The sequence below is a fragment of the Scyliorhinus canicula genome, chromosome 7, assembly GCF_902713615.1.
Source record: "Scyliorhinus canicula chromosome 7, sScyCan1.1, whole genome shotgun sequence".
In the NCBI taxonomy this organism is placed as follows: Eukaryota; Metazoa; Chordata; class Chondrichthyes; order Carcharhiniformes; family Scyliorhinidae; genus Scyliorhinus; species Scyliorhinus canicula.
This window is the reverse complement of record NC_052152.1, coordinates 59,739,775-59,758,720: the sequence shown is the minus strand read 5'-3', so window position 1 is coordinate 59,758,720 and position 18,946 is coordinate 59,739,775. Positions and strand designations below refer to the sequence as shown.

The 18,946-nt window shown below is 45.1% G+C and overlaps 1 protein-coding gene across 5 annotated transcripts in view; it reads left to right on the top strand.

Annotated features, from left to right (window-relative positions):
• Positions 1-18,946, top strand: part of usp9 (ubiquitin specific peptidase 9) — a 379,823-nt gene that overhangs the window by 66,697 nt on the left and 294,180 nt on the right. For all 5 annotated transcript variants that reach the window (XM_038802114.1, XM_038802113.1, XM_038802112.1 and 2 more), the window contains exon 2: positions 323-576. In XM_038802114.1, coding sequence (XP_038658042.1) covers positions 481-576 — 96 coding nt within the window. In that variant the 5' untranslated portion in view covers positions 323-480. The remainder of the gene's footprint in view (positions 1-322; positions 577-18,946) is intronic.

Genomic DNA, 18,946 nt, shown 5'->3' with positions numbered 1-18,946 from the left:
AGGGACTTGCTCCATATGTTTTGGAGAAGAATGGTCAATTTTACTTTGAGTCACTGAATCATACTTGGGTGCAGTTGTTAATTGGTGTTTCTCTATTCGGAGTTTTGTTGGACTGCCGTAATGTAGCAGTAGGTCTATGCTTTCCACTAGTTGGTTTTTAGCTTGTGTGTGAATACACATGTGGGAAGTACCAAAGATCCCGGTTATTGATAATATTCTATTATTGATGATGGCATGAGCTATTTAAAAATATGTAGAATATTTTTCAGCTTTGGAACTTCATTAATTGTACCAATTAATTTAAATTATTTGCTTTTTTCAGGCTGTGCAATGGTCTCTGCAAAACAACCTGGGCTCGAGGTGGTGCTTTTATGTACAGATCTAAATTGGTTTCTCATTTTCATTGAGGAGGAAGTGCATTTTTCTCTTTCAACAACCACATAGCCAGACAAAATTGCAAAGATCTGTCCTGTGTCGAGCATGACAGCCACGACCCGTGGCTCTCCTGTAGGAGGGAATGACAACCAGGGCCAGGCGCCTGATGGACAGTCCCAGCCTCCTCTCCCACAGAATCAGGTAAGCATTCGACCGTTAGTACTTCACATTTGTTTTTGTAGACGGCAGAGAATTTTTTTGCACCACCGATTATATGCCTAACTGAAATGATCTGTACAAAAATTAATTTTCTGAAAAGTGCTCTTTCATCAAAGCCAGGCGCTCACTCCACCCGCCAAAAAACAATCTGAAATAAAACAGAAAATGTTAGTTCTGATGCAAGGACTCTTGAGTTGCCATGTTAACTCTACATGTTTCTCTCCATGGATGTCTCATCAATTGACTGATTGTATATTTGTATGTTGGGTTGTGAGGCCAGTTGGAATGGGGAAATGTTTTTACATATTTGAAGGGAGCAAGTATCAGTACACAGAGGCTTGATGTTCCAGGAATCTATTTTCAGACATATGTCTGACATAATACATCAGAGACAGCGGGAATGCTGCTGGGCTACAATTATAATAGAAAGTAGGATTGGAGGCAGTAAGATAGAAATCTAAGGGAAGCAAGGAGGCAGTTGAGCTTGCATATGACATTAATCCAGCCACGAGTTCGGCCTCGGCTAGAGCATTGTGTCCAGTTTTGGGCAGTGCATTTTAGTAAGGATTTGAAGGCATTGGAGAGAGTGCAGAATAGATTAATGAACATGGTCCCTGGGATGCAGAACTTCAGTTATGAAGATAGGTTGGAGAAGTTGGAACTGTTTTCCTTTGGGGGGGGGGGGGGGGGTTGCTGAGAGGACACCTACTCTGCATACATTTTGGGTTGTGGCGATGAGACACATGCAGACGCGGGAGAAGGTGCAACTCCACATGGACAGTGACCTGGGGCCACTGCACTACCATGCCAACCTGGCTGATAGGAGATTTGTTAGTTATTCAAATCCATGAGGGGAATGTTCAGAGAAGATGGGGGGGGAAAAGCTGATCTCTCCTGTGAAAAGAACAAGAAAGAGAGGGTGTGCAGATTTAAAATAATTGGTAAAAGAGGCAAAATGAAGAACTTTTTCATACGGCAAGTTGATAAGGTCTGGGATACGTTGCCTGGATGTGGTGGAGGCAGGTCCCATTGAAGCACTCGGAAGGGGATTGGACTGCTATTTGAAAAGAATGTGCAGGGTTACAGGGAGAAGGCGAGAGAATGGCCGGAAATTGCTTATTCAGTATTGGTGCAAATACAATGGGTTTAATGGCCTTCTTGTTAACAGTTGTATGATACAAAGCATATACTCCTCTTGGGAGTGCAGCTGGAATTGAAGTTGTTCATCTTTTCCTCTGGCTGAAAGCAACTCGTCCTGACAAGTTGTAAAATCCCACTACATGAAGAAAAAGCACACTCCTTTCATATTTATGCTCCTCTTAATGAGGGGAATGTAATGCTGGATTGCAGCTGCCACAGCCTTTCCCACGCTTCATTGCTCCCTCCTTTCGATGTTAGCGGCATGGTAGCACGGTTACTTCACAGCGCCAGGGACCCGGGTTTGATTCCAGGCTGGGCCACTGTGCGGAGCCTGCACGTTCTCCCCGTGTCTGCGTGGGTTTCCTCCAGGTGTTCCGGTTTCCTCCCACAGTCCAAAGATGTGCAGGTTAGGTGGATTGACCATGATAAATTACCTGTACTGTCCAAAAGGTTACGTGGGGTTTTAGGGATAGGATGGGAGAATGGGCCTAGGTCGGGTGCTAGTTCAGAGGGTCAGTGTCGACTCAATGGGCTGAATGGCCTCCTGCATTGTAGGGATTCTATGTTCTATCCCCAGTCTGCTACGAATAATCCTTTCTATCATTTCCCTCTCCCAGAACATGTGGATTCCATTACCTACTTTAAAAAAATAAATTTAGAGTAACCAATTTATTTTCCAATTGAGGGGCAATTTAGTGTGGCCAATCCACCTAACCCACACATCTTTGGGTTGTGGGGGTGAAACCATGCAGACACGGGGAGAATTTGCAAACTCCGCACAGACACTGACCCTGGTCAGGATCAAACCCAAGTCCTCTGCACTGGAGGCAGCAGTACTAACCATTGTGCCAACATGCTGCCCAATGTACTTACTTCATATGAATACTGTACTTGCTCTTGAAGTCAGTGTATGAGCCATAGGAGATTTAAAAAAAAAATCCTATTTAGGTCACGCACTGCCTTTCTACACAAGCTTATTCTGTTGTTTATGCTTTTGGTCATAGTTGGTTCTCAGCTTGTGTTCTTTTTCATGGCAACATGATCAGTCATGATTCAAGACTTTGACTATGAAATTACTGGAGTATTTTCTCCTCTTTGCTCCACCAAATGATATTTTAGACATGTGGCAACTTTAGAGTGATTCTCTTGCCAAATAATATTGTTGCGATTGAAGGGGTTGAGCATCTTCCCGACTCAGCAGTAGCCCTTTGCTTGTGGGAGTGGCAGTTACAAGGAGGCAAAGATAAAAGGCAATATTACAGTGCTATGAATTTTCGCTGCCTAGATTGACAAAAAACTATATTGGTGGCAGACATGGATGAGGCAAGACTGATATTCCGTGACCGGGTGCATGTATTATAATAATAATCAATCTTTATTAGTGTCATGTGTAGGCTTACATTAACACTGCAATGAAGTTACTGTGAAAATCCCCTAGTCACCACACACTGGCACCTGTTTGGGTACACTGAGGGAGAATTCATAATGTCCACTCACCTAACAAGCACGTCTTTTGGGACTTGTGGGAGGAAACTGGAGCACCTAGAGGAAACCCATGCATGTATATGGAGAATGTGCAGACTCCACACAGACAGTGACCCAAGCTGGGAATCAAATCCGGGTCCCTGGCGTTGTGAAGCAACTGTGATGACCGCTGTGCTACCATGCAACCCATATTAAGCATGAGTAATAAAACACAAGTAGCTGTAAGGGTCAAGGGGGATAAAATGGTGGATAAATGTTTGGAAAGGGAGAGTAATCTATAGCAAGGGAGGATGTGAAGAACAAACTGCATTTGTGTAACTCCTTTTACATAGAAAAAGTCCAAAATTGCTTGCCATAAATTTAGCGTTTGAATGCAAGGCGGAAATTTGTTAACGTAGCAATGTCATGAGCATATCTTGTCTATCAACTCTTGAGGCTGAAAGTCCACATTATTCAGGGAAATGGGCAACATCTGTGAAATTTATATTTTTATCTGTTGCTTTATTGTTTGTCTTGTGCATGCTACAATACTGGAAAGCTGGGCTGGTAATCTTTTCATATGACTATGAACCTGCTGACCTTGTTCTAATTCTTTTGTTTGACAAGAGCGGGGGTGTCCCATCAGCACCCAATCTCAAAGTTCGCAACTTAGTCGCATCAAGTTGGAGTTTGCATTCTGCACATTATATTTAAACTAAGGAACAGTTAATTGGATATATTTATCTGACTACTTGGGTTTCACAAATAATTTGTCACCGTCTGTATGATACGTAGTAGTACTGGGTAAAAACGTTTGGATATAATTCCAAATGTTTTGAAAAGCCTAATGTGAGTCAAGTTGCTGAAATTGTGACTTCTCACATTTATGAAAACTCTGACGTTAAATTAACTGTCAATTTTCCTTTATTCTGCTGACCGTTTGAATTGATTTATATGTTGCACCCTATTTGTGAAGCTGTCCATTTCTTAAAATGGGCAGCCTGACTGCACAGTTCATAAAACAGGCATTTTGACCACAGGCATTGCCCAGTTCATGAAATGGTCAACTTTTGTGAAAGCAAAATCAAATTTCATTCAAAAATGTGTAATAATTCTGTTTATTGCCCTTTTCATCCAATATTATATCCAAATCATTTGAGGTACAGTTAATATTCATCAATGATTACAATACAGCCAAACAAAAGAACAATTTATACACCACGTGTACATTTCAGATTCAGTATGACATCCACACATTTCAAATTCATTGATTCATGTTCTGTATCTTCCATTCAGAATCACAACCAAATCATTCAGATAGCTTAGACATCAATGTTAATAAAAATAGATTGAATACAATTCATACTTGACATGCCAGCACTGCCAATACTGCTCAGGGTTGTCGCAGGACTTGGCTTGACATGCATGGTTGCTTCAGCGACCTGATTTCAAGCAGGAACATTATTTTGATAAGCAGTTACTCCTGCAGTGACCTCTCTGGAGGCCTTGGCCGCATGCGTGTGGGGGGCTTCGGCATGTGTATGGTTTGGGGGGGGGGGGGGGGGGGGGGGGGGGGGGGGGGTGGTTGTTGCCTTTTGGGATTACTCGAGGCAAGGGAATACACAATGAGATGTAGGGCGCAAGGAAGTGCAGAGGACCAGAGGGACCTTGTGGTGCCTGTCCATGGGTCCCTGAAGGCAGCACTTGCCTTTATTAGCTGTACAAAACGCTTGTTGAGCGACAGCGAGAATACTGTACGCAGTTCTTGTCCTCGCAGCATAGGAAGGATGAGATTGCACTAGAAAGGGTGCAAATGAGATTCACCGGGATGTTGCCTGGGCTGGAGCATTTTGGCTGTGAAGAGAGGCTAGTTAGGCTTGGGTTGTTTTCCTTTGAGCACCGAAGGTTATGGGGGGGAGCTTCCATTGAGGTGTACAAAATTGAGGGATATAGCTAGGGTAGATAGCAAGAAACTTTTGGGAATGGGATCAATAATTAGGGTGCATTGATTTAAGGAAGGGGCAGGCGGTTTAGAGGGGATTTGAGCAAAAGCTTTTTTCACCCAGTGGGTGGGGGAATCTGGAAATCACTGTCTAAAATTGTGGTAGAGGCACCTCGCAACATTTGAGAATCCTTCAAATGAATGCTTGAAATGCCATAGCATACAAGGCTACAGATCAAGTGCTGGAAAATGGGTTTGGAGTAGATAGGTGCTTGATGGCCACTGTGTGGTATTGTGTGAAGCAAATAATGGCATGATGGGAAAAGTAGTCAAGTTTTCTTGGTACAATTGAATTTAACCTAAGACACAGATTCAAAATACACAGATATACACAGCCGAGGTCGACTTGACCTAAGAACCGAGTGACTCTAAAATTCTAAGATAAGGTGTTTTCATCATAGTGTTTCATTATAGTGTTGGGCAACTCAAGTCCCCTGGAGGTCAGCAAGGTGACGCCATTGTAACGATTATTACTTATGTTTTACTTTCAATCAAATTCCTGACCAAGCTGTATTCATGTTATCTTGATCCTATAATGTATAAGAATCGCCTTCTTTTCTGTACTATCGCAGACTTGGGACGGACTCCGCAGTTTGTAATTGACTGCCTTCCGACTTTCCAAGTTTCTGCCATTTCTGCTAGCAGTTCTAATTAGTGAATAAAGTTCAGTTTTGCTTATCTAATGAATGCTGTTTGAATTTCTCTATCACAGTCAAGACGCGGGGAAAATATAAAATACAACAACTGCAGACACGATGGGGAAAATGGCCTCTTACTTTGCTGTTCCCATGGTATAAGCAATCCTATCTGCTGCCAGGACCACATTTGGTGGGTCACCTTTGCAGTGGTCAGATGCTGACACTGACATTGGGACTGGGGGCTGGGTCAGGGTTGCCCAAGCTTGGTTGTCCAATGGGCCAACTCAGGGTCATTTATGGTGATGCTTTTGGGACTGGTTCAGGATCTTCCATGTTGGATGGCCCAGGGGTTGACTTGGAGTCGACTGTGGTGGTTGGTTGTTGGATCAGCTCCGGATTGTCCTAGAGGATGGTCCAGGGGATAGATCAGGATTTTCCATGCTCTCCAGAAATCTTTATAGTGTTCAGTCTTGGGCTATCTGGATCCCCAGGTAGTGGAATTTGTTTTGGCTTGTTTGAATGGTAGTCCCTCCAGCTCTTTCCCTCCCTCGTTCAGGTTCGCCGGGAATGCCTCGCTTTGCCCAGGATTGGTTTGTAGCCCGAAAAGGCTACAAACTCTTCCAGCAGATTGCTATCAGGCCATTCTGTGGGTTCGAGATGTAGAGGAGCAGGTCATCCGCATAGAGTGATACTCTATGCTCTCTTCCCCCTCTTTGGGTGCTCTTCAGCTTTTTGCATCTCGCAGGGTGATTGGCAGGGGTTCAATTGCCAAGGCAAACAGAAGCGGGGATAGTGGGCATCCCTGCCTTGTGCCCGTGTGCAACTGGGAGTATTCAGAGCTGGTGGTGTTGGTCCAAATGCCTGCCTTGAGGGCATGACGTGAACCCAGTCCCTAGCCCAAACTGCTCTAGTACCTCAATGAGGTACTTCCATCTGTTGAAGGCGGTTTCTTTTTTTTTTGAAGTGTTGTTATTGGTAGTTTCCAGCTTTTACAGAGTAACAGTTCAAATACTTCTGATATTTACAAATCGAGCGATACTCTATGCTCTCTGCCCCTCTTTGGAGGCCCTTTAGCTTTTCGCACCTGGCAAAGCGATTGTCGGGGGTTCAATTGCGAGGGCGAACAGAAGCGGGGATAGTCTGCCTTGTGTCCCTGTGTAGTTGAAAGCATTTGGAGTTGGTGGTGTTGGCCCAAACGCTCACCGTGGATGCATTGTACAGGAGTTTCACCCATTAGGTGAACTCCACCCCTAGCCCAAACCGCTTCAGTACCTCAACGAGGTACTTCTATTTGACTCTGTCAAAGGCCTTTTCTGCGTCCAAGGAGACGGTCGCCCCTGGTGTTCTCTCCCCGGATGGGGTCATTCAGCAGCTGCCTGATGTTCCCAGTTAGCTGCCTACCTTTGACAAAGCCCCTTTGGCCCTCTGCAATCGGCTCTGTTATGCAGTTCTTCAATCTCTTGGTCAGGTCTTTTGTGAGTATCTTTGCATCGACTGAGTAGTGAAATGGGTCTGTATGATCATCATTCTGTCGAGTCCTTGTCTTTTTTGGTTCCCTGTGCCTTCCCTGCCTACATGGAGCTGATACTCTCCATGATCTCTCCCAGTCCTATTGGTGCTTCCAGCTTTCCCCGTCTATCGTTTCCCACGACTGGCATGTCCAGTCCATCAAGGAACCATTTCATCCCCGTGTTCCCGTCGGGAGTTCGGAGGTGTACAGTTCTCAGTAAATGGTCTCAAACACTCGGTTGACCTCTTTTTGCTCAGTTAACTGTCTGCCTCACCTGAGCTATCTCTCTCGTGGCTGCCTACTTTCTCAGCTGGTAAGCCAGTAGACGGCCAGCCTTTTCCCTGTGTTCGCAGAAGGTCCCCTGTGTCTGGCGGTTTTCCTGGTGGATAGCAGATTAAAGTCCACCTATAGCCTTTTCCTCTCCGCCGGAAGCTATACGGTCGGGGCCTCGGAGTACTTTCTATCGACCTCCAGAGTGGAGTTCATCAGTTGTTGCTTGACCACCCTCTCTTCCCTGTGCCTTGTAGGCTCAAATCTCCTCCTATTACCGCCTTCAGTGTCTCCCAGAGCGTGGAAGGTGAGACTTCCTCGTTCTGGTTATTTGTGATGTACTCGCCTATGGCTTGGAAATATATTCTGGCAGAAGCCTTTATCAGCCAGTAGGTCTGTGTCCAACCTCCACATAGGGCGTTGGGTACAGCCTGTCTCCAACCTCGCGTCCATGTAGTGTGGAGCGTGGCCGGAGATGACTATTGCGGAATATTCAGCTCTTACTATCCCTGGAAGCACCACTTTCCCCACTGCAAAGAAGTCTATTTTTGAGTATGCTTTGTGGGTGCACCCCAACACTCCGGGTGTTCCCGTTGCCCAGGAAACCTCCATAGTGGCTGCCTGCGGCACTATCTTGTTTCCTCCCAGGTGCTCGCTTTCACCTGCCGCACCTGCCGCAGGATTCTCTCACAGTCCTGGTATTGGTGGAGGTTTGCAACAATCACCCTCGGCTGCTCCCTGACTTTGGGTTTCGGTCTAAGTGACCTGTGTGCCCTGTCGAGCTGTAGGGGGTTGGGGAGCTAGCTTCACCTGACTAAGTCACCCAGCATTTGGGCGACATAGCCCGTCTGTTCCCTGCCCTCGATACCTTCAGGCAGCCCACCATCCGAATGTTCTGTTGTCGGCTCGACTTTCTCTCAAGTTCCCCTCCAACCTTTTCACTTTGGCTTCCAGGGTGACGGTTCTGTCGCTCTGGTCGTCGAGGCCTTCTCCAGGTCAAGGATTGGCTGCACCTTGTCTCCACTTTCTTCCACAGCCCATTGATAACCTTTTGCATGGTGGCCATCGTCTCTGCTGCTGCCACCTTGACCACCACCTGGATTTCTGTCCTGATGGTCTCTTTCATGGCGGTCAGCTCCTTCATGAGGAGATTCTTCCATCTGTCTCAAGGTGGTTCGGGGGATGCTGATGCTAGGGTAGTTGGTCTCCCTCTCTCCTGGGCGGTCAAGGCTCCTTCGCCTCGTTGGTCCGTCGCCTCGCCCGCCTGCTGATCGTGGCTTTTTCCGCCACTTATACTGTATTTTCTGCCCCTCAAGCTCCTGTTTGCCAGCAAACACTCGTGGATGTTTTCAGTTAGGGAAAAATACTACGAAAAGTGCCCTTTTTGGTCTGGTTTGGAGGAGCGTCACCTGATGTGCATCTGCTCAGCACATCACCGTCACCGCAAGTCCCTTCGAAGGCCCTTGCCTAGCCAGAGGGACTGCGTCCAGAGACCATCACCGTTCGTGCTCTCTCCCTGGATGGGGTCAGTATCACATTCTGCATTCATCTGGTGTTTGCAGTTAGCTGTCTACCCTTAACAAAGTCCTCTGCAACCACCTCTGGTACGCAGTTCATCAGTCTCTTGGCCAGGAATTTTCTGAGCATTTGCTTGTTCATATTGAAATAGGCCTGTATGATCAGCATTCCGTTGGGCCTGTCTTTTTTGGGTGGCCTGTTTGTGTTGGAGACAGGGTGCCCCTCGCCAGTTAGTTTGCAAACTTCTCCTGCAGGTACGGTACGAGCTTTGCAGAAGTCTGCCGGGAACCCATCGGGTCCTGACATCCTTCCCCGCCTGTGTGGAGTTGATGCTCTCCATGATCTCTCCCAGTTCTATTGGTGCTTCCAGCTCCACCTGTCTGCTGTCCTCCACAGCTTGCATGCCCAGTCTGTCGAGGAACTGATTCACCCAGAGCCCCAGTCAAGAAGCTTGGAGGTGTACAGTCCCCGATAGAAGGTCTTGAATGCTTTGTTGACTTTTTTTTTTGGTTTGGCTACCAGTCTGCCTCTGCTATCACTCACCTCTGCTATTTCATTTGTGGTTGCCTGCTTTCTCAGCTGTGAGTCAGCAGACTGCTAGCCTTCTCTCCGAGCTCATCGAAGGTTCCTCATGTCTGGCAGAGCACTGCCTTACTGGTGGAAAGTCCATTTGTAGCTTTTTCCTCTCCACCAGAAACTCTACGTTTGGGGGCTCAGCGTATCACATGTCGACCTCCAGAGTGAAGTTGATCAGTTGTTGCCTAGCCGCCTGCTTTTCCCTATCTATTACTTTTAAGCTCCAATTTCTCCCCGAATCACAGCCTTCAGTCCTCCTAGAACATGGAAGATGAGACTTCCCAATTCCGCTTGTTTGTAACGTACTCGCCTATGGCCTGTGATGTTTTCTAGCAGATTACCCTGTTGACAAAGCGGGCCATGTCCAACCTTCACATGGGACATTGGCTTGGCCAGTCTCCAACCTCACATCCATGTAATGTGGAATGTGGTCGGAGATTACCATTGCCGAGCATTACACTCTTAACATTTTTGGAAGCACTGATATCCCCACTACAAAGAATTTGATATGGGTGTCGACCTTGTGTACTGGTGAGAAGAACAAAATTTCCTTTTCACCTTGGTGCATCAACCTAATCTGCATTCACCCCCATCTGCTCCATAAACGTTCCCAGTTCCCTTGTCATACCTGCCATTTTCCCCGTTCTGGGGTCTAATCCATCCATCAATGGGTTCTGTACACAAAATTGGTTTGTGTCTGTCGGGTATTTCTGCCATGGTCGTCTTTCTGCCGCCTGGGCTGCTGGTCTCCCTCCCTCATGGGTGCCCAGGGACCCTTCGCCTCGTGGGTCTGCCAACTCACTCAGTGCTCTTGTCCTGTTATGGCTTCCCTGTTGCCTCTTGAGCTACTGCTTCCTGGCATACTTTTCTTCCTTCTTATTTTTATAGTTGTGGAGATGAATTAGTCTGAATTTTCGGGCAAAATTTATCCAAGAGTGCATCTTTTGCTGTATTTTCTGGAGGAGAGCCACCTGATGTGCGATTGCTCAGCACATTCCCATCACTGGAAGGCTCATAAGAAAGTTGCTCGAGTCTTTTCACCACCATGGCCAATTTCAATATGGGCTTCTTGCTTGATGTCTATGGCTGCTTCCTTAGCCATACACTTAACATTGCTCTTGGTGACCTTGTCCATACGACCTGGGTATGCAAGCACAAAGTTGATAGGATCTGGTATTCATTCCGTGGTAATTTCTGTCCTGTTTTCCAATGCTTGAGGACAACAATCTTCTGTTCATATTCAACACACAACAAAGCAACACCGTGCTCAATACAGCCATCCCCTTCAGTGTTTGAACATGTTCTGCTCGTTAGTATTAATTTCTATGTTTATATAATAATTCTCAAGAGGTGCCATCACATTTTCATCTGGGTACAACAAAGGAGTGATGAATGTGTTACCAATGAAATGTTAGTGTTCCTTGCCATATGCACCATTTGAAGTCAACACCATGTTATTTCTAGCATGGACTTCCACATCTTCCACCACTGCTGTAGACAAATGTTAGCTGATCCTTTTGAAAGTTAATTTACACCTTCCACCAACCACCGTTCGTGCCTTTGTCGATAAACTTGCTTTCCCAAATTTCATGTTCATGATGAACTTTTACACTGGTACAAGCTTGAGCAACAATTCCACAGATATGATTTTACAACTTTTACATAGCACTGGCCATTTCATGGAATGAGGTCAAATTGCTTATTTCAAGATATGAAATGAATTGAAAGTCGCTTATTGTCACAAGTAGGCTTCAAATGACGTTACTGTGAAAAGCCCCTAGTCGCCACATTCCGGCACCTGTGTTTGCCCAGTTGATGAAATGGGTTATCCAGAGCCTTTTTCATCAAATGAGCAGTTAAATAAATTGAATATAATGTTTGGACCCCGGATGAGAACCTAACTATTTTCAATTTGTAAGACTAAGTAAATGTTACTGGACCACAGGAGTGATAACAATGACGATATCTTTTATGTTCAAGCAAACTTTAATTTAATCACATAATTAACCACATCATCAGCAAAGGAATGGCTTTACAGTTGACAGTTACAACTGTTCTTAAATAAAGAATTAACCCGTAACGTACTAAACCTACCGCTATATTCCAATTAAGCAAACCAATATAAAAGATCACTCATGAATGAAGTTAACACCAGGGTTCTACTTTTTCTCTGTGCAGAACCTTTTGGTGCATAACTGAATTACCTCTGTTCATATTAGAGTTCATGGGCTGACTTACTCTTCAGAAAGAATTGGCACCTCCCATTAACTACATCAGTTGTACCCAAATCACAAGGCATTCTTTTGTCTCTTGTTACGATATTTCCCATGACTTGTTTAGCCAGGACCAAACACTATACCCGTCACAAATTATATATACCCCAGGGGCCTTTCAAACCTAAGAATATTCCGTTATCTATCTGTAAACAAGTAAATGGTTCTCGATCTATTCACAGAACACTTCCCCGGCAATCAATGATGACCTCACCTTTACAACACCTTAATCACCACTCCAGCAGTCATACTTTCTGCATGACAGCATCGGCTCTTTCAAAAAAAAGTTATCTGATTAGTCCCACCTGTTCATTCCCTATCGTCCCATAAATTCTCATACAGTTCCATTTCGAAAGCTACGCTGGACATGCCACCACTACCCTTTCAGACAGTGCATCCCAGATCACCACAACATATGAGTAAAATACTCTTCCCTATTCCTCTTTAGGGTTTTTAAAAACCAATAACCATAAACCTATGTCCTGTGGTTAATTGTCCTGCTAATGCAACAGTTTCTCCCATTTACCTTGTAAAAACCCATCATGATTTGTAACACTTCAATCAGATCTCCTCTGGGTCTTCTCTGCTGTCAAGAAAGCTATTCCAGTATCTCTATAGTCTCTTCACATAACTGCAATTTTTTCTCCCCTCTACCCTTTCCAAGGCCATCAAAATGTGATGCCCAGAATGGGACATGATACTGCAATTGAAGCCTCATCAGTGATCTATCAAGGTTGACCATTAATATTTGTTATTATTTTCCTTATTGTCACAAGTAGGCTTACTTTAACACTGCAATGAAGTTACTGTGAAAAGCCCCTAGTCGCCACATTATGGCGCCTGTTCGGTTACACAGAGGGAGAATTCAGAATGTCCAAATTACCTAACAGCACGTTTTTCGGGACTTGTGGGAGGAAGCTGGAGCACCCGCAGGAAACCCACGCGGACACGGGGGGAACATGCAGACTCCACACAGACTGACCCGAGCCGGGAATCGAATCTGGGATCTTGGCGCTGTGAAACAACAGTTTAAATTCCTTGCTAATATGTTTTGTTTCACAACGCCCGGAATAGAAGCAGGAGTGGGCCACCAGGCCCGTCAAGCCTGCCCTGCCATTTAATTCTATCATGGCTGATTTATGCCACCTCTATTTCTTTTCTGTCATTCCACCATAGTCCTCTATTCCTCGCCTTAACCAATATTTATCCACCTCCACTTTAAATACTGCTAATGATCCAGCCGCCACCACCTTGCGGGGGAAGAGAATCCCAGAGATCTCTCACTCTCTGCGAGATGAAAAAGGTTCTGTTACTTGGAAAATTGGAAAGTTAAAGGTGGGAGTACAGGTTAGACATCAGTCAGTGTCAGAAGAAAACAACAGGTAGGAACAGACTGTATGAACATTATGTTGCACCAAGGACTCATACAAGAGCCCTAACAAGGAATGGGGGAAGAGTTCCAAGAATGGAAGGTTTAAGAAATCAGGTATATGAGAGCGTGGTGATACAGGATAGTGAGGGGGATCTTGACTGTCATAGTGTGACAGGTCAGGCAGGAAACATGAACAAAAATATGCAACGCAGGGGGATCCAGAGTTGTAAACAAATGTTAAAAAAAAAAAATCAAAGCTAAATGTTCTTTATCTGAATGCATAAAACATTTGAAACAAGACAGATTGCAACATATGAGAATGATGTATTCGCAATTATAGAAACATGGTTGTAAGGTGACCAGGATTGGGTGCTCAACATTCCAGGGTATACAATGTTCCAAAAGAACAGGCCAAAGGGAAAAGGAGGTGGGAGAGCATTAATCAAGGATGGTTTCAGAGCAGTGCTGAGTTGTGATATAAAGGCACTGGATAGTGATGTAGAATTGGTTAGGGTTGAAATCCTGAATAGCAGGAGAAGGAAGACCGGTTGGAAGTAGTATTATAGACCCCCAAAATGTGACTCCCTCAAGAGGTCAGATCATTATTGGGAAATACCAAGGGCATGTTTGAAAGGAACTGCAATTATCATGGGAGGTTTTAATCTGCATATTGATTGGACACACCAAATCGGCAAGGGTAGCAGAGAAGAAGAAATTATAGAGTGCATCAGGGATTCCTTTTTAAAGCAGTAGGTTGTGGAATCTACCCGGAAACGGGCTATTTTAGGTTTGGTTTTGTGTAATGAAGAAGGATAAGCAAGGAATCTTGTGGTCAAGGATCCCCAAGGTGATAGTGACCTCAATATGATTGAATTCCAGGTACAGTTTGAGGGTGAACGCAATAGGTCCATAACCAGTGTCTTCAACTTCAATAATCGCAATTATAATGGTATGAGGGAGGAATTTTCAAAAGTGAACCAGGTGAATAAGCTCACATACAGGTCAGTAAATGAGCAGAGGCAGATATTCAAATGGCAGGTCTATAATGCTCAGCAGAAGTTTATCCCAATCAAAAAGAGGGATTCTAGGAGAAAAAGGCAAAATCCATGGTTAACAATCGTCAACGATAATGTGAAATTGAAAAGCAGGATATGCAAAGTGGCAAGGGATGGTGGGACACCAAGGTACTGGGAAGTTTTTCGGATCTTGTAGCAAAAGCCAACAAAGCTCACAAGGGAGAAAATGATTTTTGAGAGAGAACTTGCATATAGTATAAAAACAAATAGTAAAAACTTCTGTGAATATGTAAATAGGAAGCAGGTGGGCAGGTGGCTAAGGTAAATGTGGGATCTCTGCTGAACGAGGCTGGTGAGCTAATAACAGCGAACCAAAAAATGGCAGATGTGCTAAGTAAAGCTTTTGCATTAGTCTTCACTGTGGAAGACATTCCAAATATCCCTGAGATATTAGATAGGCCGATTTGAAATAACGTGGCAGAACTTAAAGAAATCCCAATCACTAAAGATAGAGTATTAGAGAAACTCAAGGGGCTGAAGGCCAACAGGTTACCAGGACCCAGTGAACTGCACACTAGAGTTTTAATGGAAGTGACTGCAGAGATAGTGGACCCATTGGTTAAACTTTTTTGTAACTTGCTTAATTCTGGTAGGGTACCGGAAGATTGCAACACAAGCCACTGTAACACCCATATTCAGAAAGGGAGAAATGTAGAAGGTAGATGTCAGTTAGTTTAACATCTATTATTGGCAAGTTGTTGGAATCAATAATCAAAAAGGAAACAGCTAATCATTTAGGAAAGCTGAATATAATCAAACCTGGTGAACATGGTTTATGAAAGGTAAATCCTGTTTGTCTAATTTGCTTGAATTCTTTGAGGGTGTAACAAAGAGAAGATAGAGGAGAACTAATGTATTCAAATTTCCAACGGGCATTGGACAAGGTGCCGTATAAGAAGTTGGTACAAAAGTCCATGGAATTGGTGCAACTGCGTTAGCATGGATTGAAACTGGCTGTGACAAAGAAGAAAGTGGGAATAAATGGGCCCTTTTCAGAGTGGAAAGATGTAACTAGTGAAGTACTGTAAGGATCAGTTCTTGGCCTGCAATTCTTCACTATTTACATTAATGAACTGGAGGAAGAAACAGAATGTAAGGTTTCCAAATTTGCCAATGATACAAATATAGGTGAAAGGGCATGTTGTGATTATACAATGTGATATAGATAGATTGGGTGACTGGACAAAAAACTGGCAAATAGAGTTTCATGTGGGGAAGAGTGAGGTCATGCACTTCGGGTCGAGGAATCAAAAGGCAGATTATCTAAATGGAAAGAGGCTGCAGGTGAGTAAAATACAGAGCGATCTAGGTGTTCTAGTGTATGAATCATAAAAGCTAGCAGGCAGGTCCAACATGTAGTTTAAAAAGTCAAATGTCAGGGCAGCGCGGTGGCGCAGTGGGTTAGCCCTGCTGCCTCACGGCGCCGAGGTCCCAGGTTCGATCCCGGCTCTGGGTCACTGTCCGTGTGGAGTTTGCACATTCTCCCCGTGTTTGCGTGGGTTTCGCCCCACAACCCAAAGATGGGCAGGTTAGGTGGATTGAACATGCTAAATTGCCCCTTAATTGGAAAAAAATGAATTGGGTACACTAAATTTAGAAAAGAAAAGTCAAATGGCAGACTTCCGGTGATGACCATGAAGTGACTGGTCGCACATTGGCTGGCTCCCACTCGAGGTGGACTTTTTGGACCTTTTCCCCAGCTAACGACGGCTTGAGTGATGGTATAAGGTGCAGGAAGAAAAGAGTATGCCACCGGTTTATGGATTCGTGGACCAGAAGTGGTCGAAAAATGAGGGAACAATTGTCGAAAGCTGGCCTGGAGCCTGCAACACGGAAAGATGGTGGAGGGTCAGGGTCCGGGCCTGCCGGCCCAGTGGTCGATGGAGCAGTTAGTGACCTTTCTCTGTGAGAAGTTTGCCCAGCAGAAGATGGGGAACTTTGAGGACCTAGCCAGGGTGGTGGATTCTATAAGGGCGAGATCGACTACATGGAAATGAGTTTGGGGGCCCAGGGCCAGGCGATTCGGAAGATGGAGGAGGCGGTGGGAGAGCATGAGGAGCTGCTCACCTCAATGGCTGCGGAGATGGGGTTAATGAGAGATCAACAGAAGAGGCTGCAGGATAAAGCAGAGGACCTGGAGAATAGGTTGCGCAGGCCGAATTTGAGAATCGTGGGCAATGATGGAGCAGGCGGCGGTGCATATGTAGCACAAATGTTTGAGAAGCTGCTGGGTGAAGGAGCATTCATTCGGCCCTTGGAGGTGATCCGGGTGCACAGGGCCCTTGTGAGGAAGCTGTAGAGAAACGAGCCGCCAAGGGCGACGGTGGTACGATTGCACCGGTTCCCGGATAAGGAACAGATTCTGAGGTGGGCCAGGGAGACGAGGCACTATACATGGGAAGGCAGCGAGCTACTAGGACCTGGGTGCGGAGCGGGCCACAATGAGGGCGACCTTTAACAAGGTGAAGTCGGCCCTCTTTAAGGAGGGGGTGAAGTTCGGCATGTGCTTAGCGCGTCTGTGGGCAACGTATAAAGGCCAGGAACTCTACTTTGGATCACCAGAGGAGACAATGGAATTTATTAGAGATAATGCACTGGCAGGAGAATGAGGATATTGAATTCTGGAAATATTTTGTATTTTGGTTTTCTTCTGGCTTGTATGAACCACTTTTGCACTATGTTTGGGGCTGTTGCTTTGTTCTGTTTTTGGTTTGTTTCATTCTTGATGGGGGATGATGGGTTGCTTTTTCTTCTCTGTTTCTTGGGGATTGTAGAGTTTGCACGGGGGGATCAGTGGGGGGGGGGGGGGCGAATCAGTGGGGAGGTCGTATGGTTGGCGCCATGGATGAGTCAGCTGGGCAGGCTGGCTGACGGGTGCAGTGGGGAGCGAACAGGTGGTGTGTTTTTCAAAATATTTTTTATTCTCCTTTTTCACATTTTCTCCCACATTTACATCACTAACAATAAATAATAATCAGTAACAAATACATCAATCCCCATATCAATAACAATGATCCCATCCTCCCACTGAACCCCAAACATTAGCCCGCATGTTCACATAAACAAATGACAAAAAGGAATCAGGAATCACCCATAGTCACCATTAACACACAACGCTGCCCTCCCCTAACTAATGTTCAATGTTATCCAGTTCTTGAAAGTGCACAATGAATAATGCCCATGAATTGTAGAACCCTCCATCCTTCCCCTCAGTTCAAACTTAACCTCCTCAAGAGTCAAGAATTCCAACAGTTCCCCCCACCACACCAGGGTGGGGAGGTTGCTCTCCAACCCATCAGGATCTGCCGTTGGGCGATCAACAAGGCGAAGGCCACAACATCTGCCTCCGCACCCGTTTCCAACCCTGGCTGGTCCGACACCCCGAATATGGCTTCCCGGGGGCCCGGGTCCAGTTTCACATGCACTGTCATGTGAGAGTACCCTTTAAGAAATGAGTGGTTAAGAAATGTACCTTTAAGAAATGCGGCTGCTCATGTTACTGGAGTGATGTCAGAGTGTGGGTGGAGCTGAGCTCCACTTCCGCTTTTTAGTTTGTTTGAGAAAAGCTTGGGTGTGTCTGTGTTTTGCAGTGAGCTGCACTGCTGTTGATCTCTGCCATCCAAAGACTATCTATGGATCATTTGGAGAACTCAGAATTGTAAAAAACGTCTCAGTATTAAATGTAAACCTACCGTGCTCCTGTTTGAAGGTTTGTTCAGTCTTTTGGGTGTAAAAGGACAGCATACAGATTACTTAGTGTTGTATTCTTTGGGGCGTGTATTTGATTTATTGGTTGTTAAGATATTCACATTTTGTTTTAAAAAGGTTAACTTGAGTTCATAGAATAAACATTGTTTTGTTTTTAAAAACCACAGGTCCATTTTCTGCTGTACCATACACGACCCCACCTTGTCTAGTGTCGCTGTCGTCAGCACCTCTTCCAGCAATGTGGAGGCCGACTCCACCGGGAAACTCTGTATCTCCTTTCTGGCAAAAACTCGAACCTATATGCATCTAAACATTTCCCCCTGCCCCAGTCCATACTTCGCTTCCAGCTCCTTCAGACCTGCAAACTGACCCGATAGAAACAAATCTTTGTGTATTAAATTCCCTTCTCCTCCCATTTCCGAAAATTTCCATCGCACCTCCCTGGCTCAAATCTATGGTTCCCCTGAATCGGCACTTCCCTTAACCCTGCCCCAACCCGAAGTGTTGGCAAAACTGCCTCCAAATTCTCAATGAAGCTATTATTAGCGGACTCAAGAGTATTTCCCCAGGGCTGTTGGCGCTGTTGCTAGTGCTTTCAATCCCGACCCCCTGCACAAACTCGCCTCCATTCTGACCCACTGGGAATCGACCCCTTTTTAAAAAAAAATGTACTTATTCAAAGTTTTCAAAAGGTTTTACAGCACAGTCCAAAAAGGAAAATAATACAAAGAGAAAAGGGCAACATGCCACCCAAACAGAACAACGTAACCCTCTAAACAATATTAACACCCAACTCAAAACAAAA